Source organism: Aythya fuligula, chromosome 6, assembly GCF_009819795.1.
Source record: "Aythya fuligula isolate bAytFul2 chromosome 6, bAytFul2.pri, whole genome shotgun sequence".
NCBI lineage: Eukaryota > Metazoa > Chordata > Aves > Anseriformes > Anatidae > Aythya > Aythya fuligula.
The window spans coordinates 10,269,578-10,283,242 of NC_045564.1; the positions used below are offsets into that span (position 1 = coordinate 10,269,578).

General features: G+C 40.0%; 1 protein-coding gene across 2 annotated transcripts in view; it reads left to right on the plus strand.

Annotated features, from left to right (window-relative positions):
- Positions 1-4,290: 4,290 nt before the first annotated feature.
- Positions 4,291-13,665, plus strand: part of USP40 (ubiquitin specific peptidase 40) — a 32,874-nt gene continuing 23,499 nt past the window's right edge. Inside the window, exons 1-8 of one of the 2 annotated variants that reach the window (XM_032190416.1) lie at positions 4,291-4,346; positions 6,286-6,502; positions 7,022-7,089; positions 8,053-8,166; positions 8,716-8,880; positions 9,409-9,555; positions 12,332-12,475; positions 13,222-13,350. In XM_032190416.1, coding sequence (XP_032046307.1) covers positions 6,304-6,502; positions 7,022-7,089; positions 8,053-8,166; positions 8,716-8,880; positions 9,409-9,555; positions 12,332-12,475; positions 13,222-13,350 — 966 coding nt within the window. In that variant the 5' untranslated portion in view covers positions 4,291-4,346; positions 6,286-6,303. Of the gene's footprint in view, positions 4,347-5,484; positions 5,559-6,285; positions 6,503-7,021; positions 7,090-8,052; positions 8,167-8,715; positions 8,881-9,408; positions 9,556-12,331; positions 12,476-13,221; positions 13,351-13,665 lie in introns of those variants that run through there. The other variant, XM_032190415.1, reaches the window with a different exon arrangement.

A 13,665-nucleotide genomic window follows, 5' to 3' on the forward strand; every position in this document is an offset into this window, starting at 1 on the left:
TTCAGAATGAAAGTATGCCATGGACTTATTGAGTAGCTCGGAGAGTTTTTCTCTTTTTTTTTTTTTTTTTTTTTTTTTTTTTTTTTTTTTTCCCTTTCTTTCCTAGTCATTCTAACCTTTTGTTTTCCTATCTGTTGAGCAATGGGATACCAGGTTTCAGAGAGCCACCTATTTTTATCATGACTGTATTTATGAACAAAGATGATTAACCTCGAGTTTACAACTGTGTATGGATAGGCAGATTTTTTTCACCCATGTGACTCCCTTTGCATATTTACACTTCCCTACTTTATGGCCTTGCTGCTGGGCAGTTCCGAGTGAAATAGGAGCGATTCTTCTGTAGAAATGTAGGCAGAAAAGTCAGAGTGAAGTTAGGAGGAATACACAAGGTTTTTAAAGATGTAGAACATATGATTTCCACTCAATAACAAACATCAGTATGAGGACAGGAGACGGCAGGTATAAAATAAAGCCAGGATGGTTCTACCCCTTTGGAAAGCAGCAAGCTACAACGTGTTTGCAGCTCTGAGACCTTCAGGCTATAAAAACAAATAGAAGACTAATGTCACGCAATCAGAAAGAACGTGCCATGGTACCTCTTAAATCTAAAACTACTAAGTGCCACTCCCTCGAGTTTAACACTAGAGAATGTATGCAGTCAGCTTATTTTTTATTTGCCTAGGAGCGGTTTGGGGGAGTCTGTGTAAGCCCATCAGAGAATATAAAAGAAGGAAAAAAAGAGAAAAAAAATCAACTCAAAGATACTGTAGTGCAATCATGTAGTGATATTGTGTGACCACAATTCAGAAGTGAGGAAGTAATTTCACAGGAATGTAATATGTGCCTGGAAATAAATGTCTGGTGCTATTAATTGTTTTTAACTTTCTAGATTAGCTTTACAAATCCCACAGAACAGTTCTTATAAATGTCAAGAAACACTTAATAAAAATGTCTCTGATTTTGCGTTTGTGTTTCACAAAATCTGCTATTTTGGAATAATTCTTTCAGTTTCAGCTTGAGATTTATGTTTCACCATGATCTACAAACAGAAATAACATAGACTTCCAGCTAGGAAACCGTATGTTATGAAAATACAACGAAAGCAAATTAACTGACTTTGCTGAGCCTAGAATTAATGACAACAGGAACAACAAAAGACTCTCAATGCGTGGTCTTTGGAGTTTTAGTCAGATAAAAGAAATATATGCCAGAATTCATGAAAGTGAAACCAAAATTGCATCAGACTGAAGAATAAAATAAATATTCACTGAGGACGGTAGCTGGCTGATGAAGTCCATTTTTTGTTGGACTTGTCAGAAAATCTTTACTAATTCAAATAACAGTCATCTGCCTCCATCAGGATAAAGCCATTTCAGCCCATGGAAAGCAACTGCCAGAAACCAGATGTATGAAATCACTACCAGATAAATAAATATATAAAATAAACAAACAAACAAATAAATAAATAAATTCAAGAGCACAAAAGCCCATAAGCCATGTAATTACATTTCTTTGGAAAATGTATGATTTGGAGAAAAAGAACATACCTTAGGCAGTGGTTTGCCCGGAGCACAGTTTACACCTCCAATGAAGACCATATTGGGCATCACCGGTCTGACATACTCAAACACAAAGTCGTATCTCAGTAGCCAAATGGAAGCACCGTTCAGCAGGTCTAATAGGGATATGTCTCTTTGAAGAATTTGAGAGGAAAGCTTTAATCCTTCTTCATAGAAAGCATTACAGTACACAAGCTCCAGGAGTGCAATCAATGCATTTTCCACTCTCTGGAAAAAGGTCATGTTGTCTGAGTTGAATGTAAACAGTCTTGGGACATACGACAGAGGGCTTGGGCACTGTGGTGCATCATAGTGTAGACTGCAAGGAAATCCTCTCATGAAGAACACAAATGGAAGAGAAAGGTAATTAGCAAGTGTTGCTCCACACAAAGCAATAGGGTCTGTTAGGAGAGCATCAAAGTCACTTTGATTCAAGTACTGCATTATTTCTGTGCTTCTGAAAATGTTCTTGCACTGAGAAAGGAACATTCCAAAAGTGTGTTTTGAGATGTTGTAGAGTGTCAGAACATTCATTGGGAAAGGCTGGTTACTCAGGTGAACAGACAAATACTCTGCAAAGGACTTATCCAGGTCTTCTAATGTGTAATCCACTGGGTATGTTTTCACAGTGTATGATTGTCCCTTTCCCATCTGCCAGCTTATTTCTGGTATAAGCACCACCACTTCATGTCCTCTGTCCATGAGCTTGAGAACTAGCTGCTTCATGCTCAGCCAGTGGCTTCCATCCATGGGCACCACCAGCAGTTTGCCTCCTTCGGAGAGGCCAGGAATGAGGAGGATAAAAATTGAGGCAGCAAGCAGATAGCAGAGCCGAAAAGTCATCTTCCTGTGGTCAGAGCAGTGACTGCGAAAGCGTCTTCTTCTTCAGGCTGTAGCTCGAAGATGCTTTTTGAGGAAGCGGATGGATTTATCTGCTGAGTTGTGCTGCTTTGTCATTATCTTCTAGTTAATGATTTACTGCTTTGATCTGGGCTCAGCTATGGATGAGAACTGTTGTTGCCTTTTTTTTTTTTTTTTCCTTTAATTGCTTGTAAAGCCAAATGTAGTGAGTGACCCTTTCCCATGCTGAGTCATTGGAGTTCTTCAGCATTTAATAGAGAACTAGCTCCTCGACGTCCTAATCAGATTTCTTAAGGCTTCCCTCTTTATCACTCTTGTGTCTTGTCTTACCACTTAGACAGGGCCAAGGAAGGCGAGTCTGGTGAGAACAACTCCAATAACACAGTAACAAATGAAAACAGCTTCAACACATTTCATCACAGTTGGAGTCACAGATGTTCACAGAATTTATTTGAAGACAGAACAGGAGAACCTCAGGATAAGAGGAAAGGGCAGATGAATCACAATTTTTCAGCTAGCAGGAAACGGAGCATCCCTCCTATGGCATACAGTAACACCAAGAGATGTTGAGAAGGGCTGAGCTGGCATCTGAAGCAGAGATTTGGAGCTATCAAGCGCCTAAACAATTAGATGCCTAAATGGCACTGTGACGTAGAAAACTAATGAAACATAGGATATTTAGAACCACAGGTCCATAGAATATCCCGTGTTTGAAGGGACCCACGAGGATCATTGAGTCCAACTCCTGGCTCCACACACCACCATCCAAAATCAGACCCTGAGAGCATTGTTCAAATGCCTCTTGAACTGCGGCAGCTTGGTGCCATGACCAAATCGCTGGGGAGCCTGTCCAAGTGCCCAACCACACTCTGGGTCCGGTTCTTTTTTGTGACACCCAGCCTGAAGCATCCCCGTCATTCCCTTGGGTCCTCTTAGAAACACAACTGAGACGCAGAGGCAGTATTTCTCTCCCTTCCACACCACTGTCAATGCAATGATGTTAATTATGTAGAGCTTTCTGCATGGTTTTCCTGTCAGTCTTTTTACTTTCTTTTCCAACTTTACCAACATCTGGATTTCTTTCCTTGTGTAGCGAAGCTACAGAGTAAGTGACAGAAAGCATTTTTCTTTTAGGCACTTGGTAACTTTACAGAAAACAAAATCTTTGGACTTTAGAGCTGGGGGAGTTTTACCTTTAATTTAGGTAAAAGTGTAAGAAAAAAAAAAAAAAAAGGTGAGTAATAACTAGAACAAGTTACTACTTCTACATTTATGCAAAATACACTTAAAAATGATCCTCTGGAGCACAAGAAGTTTAATAAACAGCATTTTCTCTTGAAAATGCTTTGGTAATGGCACTCCCAAATTTGCTGGAGAGGTGTACATGTAAGCAAAGGTGTCCTGAAGCCTGGGGCTCCTCTCGGGCCCCTTCAGTGGCAGGGTGAGCGTTGTCCCAACTTTGCCACACGCTTAATGGGGAAGGCAGGGGGTGCTTAATGAGGAAAGAAGGCAGGGGGTGCTTAATGAGGAAGGAAAGCAGGGGGTGCTTAATGAGAACTGCAGGGGGTGCTTAACGGGGAAGGAAGGCAGGGGGTGCAGAGGCGAGCTCAGGACAGGTTAATCAGTATCTCAGGAGAGCTTCCGAGCATTTAGAGCACGCCCCTATCACCCTCGGCTGGCTTAATGATCCGGGGAAGGTTTGTTTGTGAGTTAAACTTTGTCGGGTTCAAGGCTGTGTAAGGTAACACCTGACTAACGCGGGCACCCCGTCATGGCCGCCATGGGGGGGGGGGAACTACAACCCCCAGCAGCCCTCGCGGCGAGGCCGCGCCTCCCGGCGTGCCTCGCGCGGCGCCCCAACAAATATGGCGGCGGCGGCGGGGCGGTGGCCGGGGGCATCTTTGAGCGCGCGTTGAGGCGAGGAAAGTAAGGAAAAGAAGCATTTCTGGGGGGTTTGTGTGCCTAAATCGTAACGTGCAGCACGGCCGAGCCAAGGGCGAGAGGCTGGAGGGAGCTGGAAGCTCGGCAGTTAGGTCCCGAAGCGTGGGAGGTGGGATCCAGGTGTTGGAGGTGTGCTCAGGGCAGAGAAACCTGTTGGGATGAGAGCAGAAGGGTTTGTTTCCCCATTAGAGCTCCTTCTTACCGAACCCAACCGCATAGTTTTATTCTGTGGTGGGTCCGAAGTGTATAAGTATCATGTGAAGTGCTGAAGAAGCGTTACAGAAAAATAGTGAGTGTTTCCATGCTGCTCAGAGCACAGCCTTTCGCTTAAAAGGTGCCCTGCGGTGAGAAGGACTGAAAATGCTTTATGTAATGCTACTTAATAAAAAGAGTTTTGGCCAGTATCAGAGGAACTAGCAGCTGGTTGAATGAGAAGCCATAAACCACAACTGGATTTTCAAAAGGTGCACACCAAGGTTTGCCACTGATGGCTCCTGAAGAAATTAAGCTGATGCAGGAGAAGAAGAACATTATTGCTTGATTAAATAATCAGCTAAATGATAAGAAACGAAAGATGAACCCTCATAGAGAGGAGTGAGGGTTGTTACTTCATGCCTTTTCTAGGGCCTGTTTTGTAGGGTTCAGCATATAAACTGACAGGGAACCACAGTGAAGTCAGGTGGTTAATTTTTCTTGTGAAGCTGGCTGGTATATTGTGGTGTAGTCAAGTCCCAGTAGTGAAATTTTCTAGTCTTTAAGCTGCTGAACGATACCATAGCTGACAGCATCAATTGTAGGTGAGTCAAAAGAGATGCATATCATGGGGCAGAGACAAACAGCAATCACGTACACCCACATATTTATGGAAACTGTGTAGTGGCAGGGTTTGGAACGAATGTACAGGGATGAAACCTTGGGATGATAAAGACTGCTTTAAAGGCAGCTCAATGCTCAGCCATTGTACAAGAAGAACAAAATAGCACACTGTAATTTAGGTATAGAAACCCATGGTTTGCACCCGTCTTGAATATTGAATGCAGATGTGGTCCTCCCATGTCAAAAAGTGTAAAGGCATCAGGGGAAGTTGGCCTTATCAACTGAAGATGGGGAGAGGTTCAGTTGTAGGAATGATTATGTCACTGTAGGGGCTTTTGTCTGGAGGTGACACCTGAGTGGAATATGGTAAAGAAGGTGAAGGTAGGCACAGAAATGATTATTCACTGCTTCAATATAGCTCACTGTTTATTTGCTTCTGAAACAAGTATTACAACATACCACATGGAACTATGGGGTGGAAACAGGAGCTAGTTGGGAATCTTGGTACGTACTAAAAGATCATAGGGCTATGGAACTGGACTGGTAAAAAGAAGAAGCACCAGTTTGTTGCCATTGAGTTTCTGGCTTTCAATATCTGGAAGTGAAGAAAATGTTTTGGTAAAATATTGCTCTGTATTTACTTGTTTATTAAGTTCTTCCCACCTGAACTAGCCAATAATAGAGACAGACTATTTGCATAGATGGATTTGTTGAGACCCAGCACGGGCATTTTGACAAATTTTGGGGGCCTTATTAAGCTTTCCTGCAGGTAAGTGGAACACTAGTTAATTACAGGTGTTGAGAAGGACCTATTGTTTTTTGGTATGCATATTCCTGCTGATACAAAATTAAAATGTGATGAGTTTGATTTTAGTTAGAAGTATTTTCAGACCTGTGTGAAGACAAATGCTTTTACTTGAACCTTTTTGTCACATTAGTGCATATCTCTGCATGGATCTGACGCTCCCTTTTTAAAGTGAACAGAATATGAAAGAAAATAGTATAAGCAATTTCTTGATTTGGGACTGAAAGGTTCATCATTGAGGATTTGAAGTGGGTGGATTCAGTTACATTTGTTTGTTAAATTGATTATTTTGTGTTTTTATAGGACTGTTTTGTCTTCACAATGTTTGGGGACTTATTTGAAGAGGATTTTTCCTTTATTTCAAACAATCATTGTGGAAAAGGGAAGAAATCAAAGCCCAGAGATTCTGAGCCTCCAGCTCCCAGAGATTTCACCAACCTAAGCGGTATCAAAAATCAAGGTGGGACCTGCTACCTCAATTCCCTTCTGCAGACACTGCTTTTCACACCTGAATTTAGAGGTACTGTGTTCAAAATCTTCTTAAAGTAACGTTGGAATTGATATCTTGCAGTGACTTGAATTTCTAATTATTTGTTAAAGAAACACCACAAACACAGATTGTTTTCACAAACAGTTTATTTCACTTCAATTTAAATAAGTTATTAAAGGATACTCAGAGTTTTATCTCTTAAATTAGTATTGCCACTTCTGTGCAAAATATAAGTAATATATGTATTATATTTTCTTAGAGGTAGCCATTTACTGCTTGTGTAGATAAGAAAGGGTATTGTTGTTCATAACATGCTATTCATTTTTAATGCAGACACTACAGTTCTTGAAAAAAATGTATATTTTGCCATTTAAATGCCTCTGTGCTTAGGGGTACTTGAACCAGTAGGAATGATGAATGTTGTTCAGATATGTTGTTTAATGTCTTAATCTGATAAAAGAAAAAACATGATACTTGACACTTAGGATAAAACATCTCAAGAGAAGACATCATTTATTCTTAAATAGGAATTTTTCTTTACAATTACAGAGGCACTGTTCTCTCTAGGACCTGAAGAGCTTGGAACTCTGGATGATATCAATAAACCAGACGCAAAGGTATTTAAAACTTTCCTGTAATTAGTCACTGAGCATTGATTCATGTGAATTGAAACAATATTCTGAAATCTCTCATGAGGATGATACTGGAAGACAGTTTGGTTGGCCAATACTCTTTTTTTTGCACACTAGAAGTAAGCTTTAGGTGCTGTAAGCTTTTCCTTCAGAAGCAAGATGTTGAGCTTGTTTTTGCTGAATTTGATAGTAGAGATTCTTTTGTGTTCAGGAAAAGCAAAAACAATCCCAAAGTTTATACAATGATTTTTTCTTTGTACTTTCTATGCTGTAACTAAAGCTACAATACTATGACTTATTTTTCACCAATTAAAAAAGTGTGCAGACTAGATGACTGCACTGAGGCTCTGAAGGTTTAACAGCCCACCCATACACAAGATGTTGTGGGACTGGAATTTATTATTTATTTTAAGAGTGCTTACTAATGCTGACTACAGAATTTCATTCTTCAGCTCTTGGGCTGAAGCTGGTTGCTTAGAAACATTTTATCTTTGTGAATCAAAGATAAATATAGGCAGCTGATCAAGCTTGTTGACATTAACCCCTCTCTTTCCACCTCATTACCCATTTTGTAATTTTTATTTTTACTGATCAAAGAGTAGCTCATAAATCAATGTCTTGATGCCTTGTAACAAGTTCTTAAGTTTTAGGATTATGAAAAATAGGAGATAAAGTTGTCACTGTGTACTTTGGTGGTGACTTAATTTTAACCTGCACAGTTTTGCTTTATCACAAACCTTACATTCCATGACTGTATTGAGTAAGGTGAGGCCTTGTACAGTTTTGGTAACCACTGTTGGCAGATGTTTTGGTGAGAGTCAAGTAACCTGACTTATAAAAGCCATAGACAATTGTGGCTTCTTAGACTTTTTTTAGTTTTCTTTTTAAATCAAAATGATTGGCTTGAAGACTTTCTGATGTACTAGGTATATTTTGCTTTATTTCTAGGTTCGAATAATTCCACTGCAACTTCAACGGTTATTTGCTCAGCTTCTGCTCTTAGACCAGCAGGCTGCGTCTACAACAGACCTTACCGAGAGCTTTGGGTGGAACAGCAATGAGGTACGAACGGGCACCTGTGTCACCATCATTGATACTGAAGTCTGACATGGAAAAATTTTCTTAGAATATTTCAGGCTGTGGAGATAGCAGTTGATTAGGTCAACTGTTGTCTTATACTATTGTGCCTCCACAGGAAGGATGTCTTAATTGTTCTCAGTGAGCAACAGAATAAATTCTTCCATTAGATACAGTTTCAGTAGCTCTCCTTTGTTTCCCTTTGTTTTTATAGGAACATTTTTTCCAGCAGTAACTAAGTTGCTTGCCCTTTATTTACTTAAATTTTTACCTAAAATGTTACTGTGTAACTCTGCTTAGAATTTAGTGGAAATCTACATAGGTAAAAGTGTCTTTTGTATGGTATATTTTACATACTTATAGCTTCTACAAAAAGCACAAGTTAAAAATGTAGCAATAATTTTCTTTCGGTGTAGTAAATACATGGGTAACAATTGAGGCAGCTCTCTGCCACACTTAATGGAAGTTGTTTTTTAAGCAATAAGCATAGCAGATGGCACTTTTATTTCTTCAAGTTTATTTTTTATCATGCAGGAAATGAGGCAGCACGATGTGCAGGAATTAAATCGGATTCTGTTCAGTGCTTTGGAGACTTCTCTTGTGGGGACTTCGGGTCACGACCTTATTAATCGATTGTACCATGGAACTGTTGTCAACCAGATTGTTTGTAAAGAATGCAAGAATATCAGTGAGAGACAGGTAAAGCCGGAGGATTTCCCAGGATAGGCTTCTGTTCAGTCTTTTGAAGATGCTTGAAATGTTTTTTCCCAACTCAAAAAAAAAAAAGACAATTTTCTGAAGTGTCACTAGTAGTCTTCTTGAATCTAGGTAGTGTGTATTGATTAGGGCACTGCAGGCTTGCTAACACACGAAAATTATACATGACTTTGTTGCTAAATCTTGGCTGCCATTTGCTAAACTACCTACATCAAAAAGTGACTCACTAGGAAAAAGGAAAAAAGGCATTATTAGATCTGTGTTGCAAATGTTGCCTATAGTAGAGAGCAGACAGCTGAACAGTGGGGTAACAACAGTAAAACATATCTTTACATTGTTTTACTGCTCTTTTTGTGATTAAAAAATAATTAAAATGTAAGGTGCATATTCTGTCCCATCAACAATGAAAGCAAAATAAGTGCTCACATCTGCCACAGTAAATGGGATCTTTCTAATGTACTGTAAATTTACACTACTTACTGTCTTTTTTTTTGTTGTATTTCTGCGTAGGAAGATTTCTTAGACCTAACAGTGGCAGTAAAAGGTGTAGCTGGCTTGGAGGAGGCCCTGTGGAACATGTATGTGGAAGAAGAGTACTTTGAAAATGAGAACTTGTATCGATGCGGAGCCTGTGACAAACTTGTTGAAGCTTCAAAGGTAATGCATTAGGTCACTCAGTATTTGATCTGCTAACAATTAGGAACTTCATTTACATGTGTCCACCCTATAACCCTCAGATAAAAAATCTGCGCCTTTCTTGTTGTATAATGCCAGATTGGAATACCAAAACCGGACCTGCATGTTAAAGCTCAGCAGCTATGTCATCAAAAGCTTATGTGACTCATTTCTTGACTTGAGTATTGTTGCTGGCTTTAATCTAGCCAATGGTGAATAGGTTGCTAGGCCATATAGAAAAGAACAAAGTAAACTACATGGAAATTCTCACATGAAGAGCGCAGATAATAAGCAACTCTTGCTTATGATACATTATGTTAATGATACATTAACATACTGAAAGCATCTGTTGTGGTGCTGTATAGTGCTAGAGCCTTCAGGTGAGTAACAACAGACTTGTGAAAGGAACTAACCAGGTCTTCTGATGTGTATGGTTTCACAATATATGACTGTCCCTTTCCCATCTGCCAGCTTATTTCTGGTATAAGCACCACCACTTCATGTCCTCTGTCCATGAGCTTGAGAACTAGCTGCTTCATGCTCAGCCAGTGGCTTCCATCCATGGGCACCACCAGCAGTTTGCCTCCTTCGGAGAGGCCAGGAATGAGGAGGATAAAAATCGAGGCAGCAAGCAGATAGCAGAGCCGAAAAGTCATCTTCCTGTGGTCAGAGCAGTGACTGCGAAAGCGTCTTCTTCTTCAGGCTGTAGCTCGAAGATGCTTTTCGAGGAAGTAGATGGTTTTCTGCTGAGTTGTGCTGCTTTGTCACTATCTAGTTAATGATTTACTGTTGCTGCTTTTTTTTTTTAATTGCTTGTAAAGCTAAGTGCAGTGTGCAGCCCTTTCCTCTGCTGAGTCACTGGAGTTCATCAGTGTTCAGCTGAGAGCTGTGCATGTTAAGCCTGTGTTGAGAGCAATCCCTAGGAGTGTAGCGACATCCAGATGGGAGAGCTCCTTCCTTTGGCTTGGTTTTCTGCCTTCACTGCTGGGCACTCTGGAAAGTTTCAGGTGCTTGACGCTTGTTAACACTGATGTCCTTCAGAGGAGTTGCATATGTGACCCTGAATGCTCTGAAGTGGTGGCATGGATGATGATAGGCTTGCTTTCTGTCTGCCAGAGTACCTTACAGCATCCTTGTGCTAAAAACCAGTTCTTGTTTTGTTGTTTTATGATTCAGAGTAGTTTCCCTACTGGAGTAATCAAATTTGTTAAGACTTCTGTGTCTTGTTTGTGCTCTTAGCCAGGGTCTGGGAAAGGCAGTTGTGTGAGTGCTTTACTAGAGCTGTAGGTCTTTGAATTGTAGGTCTCTTCAGGATGGGACAAAATGGTGTTTGGCTTTCTTCTGTGCTTGTTTCTGATGTCATAAAGATTTTTTTTTTTTTTTAAAAGTAGCTCATTTTTTCCTCATATTCCTGGTATTTTTTGTAAAGGGGAGGCAGTCATACCTGTTAGTGCACCCTGCCTTTGTGTTTTGCCCTCTTCGCAACAGCAAACCGCTTTGGCCTGCTTTGGACATTCTTCTGTGCCAAGATGAGTGTGATCCAAACCTTGCAACATGCCTAATGTGGAAGGCAGGAGGTGCAGAGGCAAATTCAGGACAGGTGAAGTTAATCAGTACCTTAGGAGAGTTCATGAAACTTTGCCAGTGCCTCATGTGGCTTGTTTATGAGGGTTTCAGTTAAAATTTGCTGGGTTCAAGGGAGTGCAAGGTAACAGTTGGCTACCTCTGAAATTTGGTCATGTAGCTGGCACTAGGGAGGCAGTTGTCTAACAGCATGACCCTCTGCGTGCACCTAGCTTGTTTCAAAGACAAGGTGATCCATACCTATCCTCTCTTCCTTCAGTTTTTTGTGGGTCTTTGGAAGTTATTTTCTCCCCTCTTTCGTCCTGACCTCCAAAAAAAAAAAAAAAAGAGTAGTTAAAAAATCTCGAGTTCAAGAACTTGATCAAACTTTAATCATACAGTCGGATTAGCACTCTAAACTTGGAAGAGTTGCTTGGAAGAGCAAAATCCTTTGTGCCTCTGCAAAGCAGTCTTCGCAATTGATGCAAATGGAATACCTAATTCTAGTTTTCTTGAGCCACGCATGTGTTCCTGATAAACCCATTTATGGTTGTGTAAATGGAGAGTTGGATAGAGACACTGGCAGTGCTCAGAGGCCACCGAACCTATGCTTATGTTCAGAGCATAGCAAAGCTATCGTGAAGCTCTTGCTCCCCTATAGCACCTGCAAAGTGGGAGCTGAGTTCCTGTGTGTTCTCTCTGGGCTCCTGGCAGCTGTGTGGGTCTGGTGATGGCCTGTACTGTGCAAGGGGTCAAGAGGAAAGTTGCTGGGAAAACACTGCATAGCCTGACCTTGTGGGAGAGCACAAGCCCAGGGATTTGAAGCAATTGCTTCATAGTGTGAAATTTGTGAAAATCCTCTCACAAAGAACACATGGTGTTTGGAAATGGAAACTACTGACTTAAATTTCAGCAATGTTCTGCTTCATTTTTGTAGCAGGATAAAGTGTGGGACTGATGATCAGGGAAGGTGTAGGGTGTCACAGGAGTGAAGGATCTTGGTTGCTTTCTAGAATAGCTTGTTGACAGGGAAATTGAGAATTAGGGAAGGCATTTTCTAGTAATGAAAACACTGGCCATGTCTGCCTCCTTGTAAAGCTTTGCTGGAAAATAAAGGTTCCACCATAGCAAGGTGGAAGCATTATTCTGTATAACAACATGCTTACAACTTTTTTTTTTTTTTGTCATTTTGCAGTCCGCTAAACTACGTAAGTTGCCTCCCTTTCTCACCATTTCTCTCCTGAGATTTAACTTTGACTTTGAGAAGTGTGAACGATACAAGGAAACTAGTTGCTATACGTTCCCTATCCAGATAAACCTGAGGCCTTTTTGTGAGCAGGTTTGTACTGTTATATTTGTTAAAGTTTCTATATACTCAGCAGAAAACTAATATCTCAGGACAAGGTATCTTTAATTTTGCATTTTGTCAAAGCCAGATGTTAAGGAAACCTTGTAGGTTTCCGATGTCCCTAGTTCCAAAGCTTTTGTAAAATGTCTTCAAAAGATTAATTTCTAAAAGTGAGAAATACTTTGTAGCTATACAAAGTGGAAGGATTTAATAATGACCTACAACTTAATCTGAGTTTTTCTTAAGAAGTTAAATCTACCTTTGTATTGGCAATGCCTGTTAACAGATATATATGTTAACAAGTATATAATGTTGTCACGTATGAATTTAGCTACATATATTTTGTGTCAGTAGTTACTTTTCTTACAAATTCCTAGGTTAAATGTTTGTTTTTCCTCAAGTCTTTTAAATGAATATGAAATAAGCTGATGGTTATTACAAACAATTTGTGCCTTTCTATTATTTGCATCAATATTTAATTATTTTAAATTTGAAATATTTGAATTTCCACCACTGTTCAGAATCACATCTAAAAAGTTGCTTTATAAGCCTGTGCCTTGGTCCATGCTTCGTGTTGGTCCTTGCTAGTGTTCCCCATCACTGAAGAGCCCCTTCAGTCTTTGCATGTGCAAATGCACATTGAAAAGTATCAGAAGCTATGCTGATGGTATAAAACTGTCCTTATGTGGAAGACTTGCTGATATTTTTTATTATTATTATTATTTTTCTTTTTGAAGACTGAAATGGATGATTCAGAGTACATGTATGAGCTCTTCTCTGTTATTATACATAAAGGTGGCTGCTATGGAGGACACTATCATGTTTATATCAAAGATGTGGACGAATTAGGAAACTGGCAATTACAAGTAAGTGCTAAAGGTTTATTTTTCTTGCTCTATCTCATTTAAAAAAAAAAGTATTAAGAGAATGAAACAGACATCCAAGTTAATATTTTAGTGAGACGTTTGGTCTTTCACCTCCTTGAGGTTAGTTTTTGGCAGTATACTATCTCTTCAAGTTGGAAGCTCTCAGGATTTTGGGGCAAAGTTTATATTTCTGACCTGCTGAACATTAATGGGCTGTTGTATTACTACTGCCTGCTGTATGGCATGTGCACAGATAGAGTGTGGGTGTATATACACTCCAGTCAGAGTGTAAGCTGCTTGAGCTCTGTTGTAGCA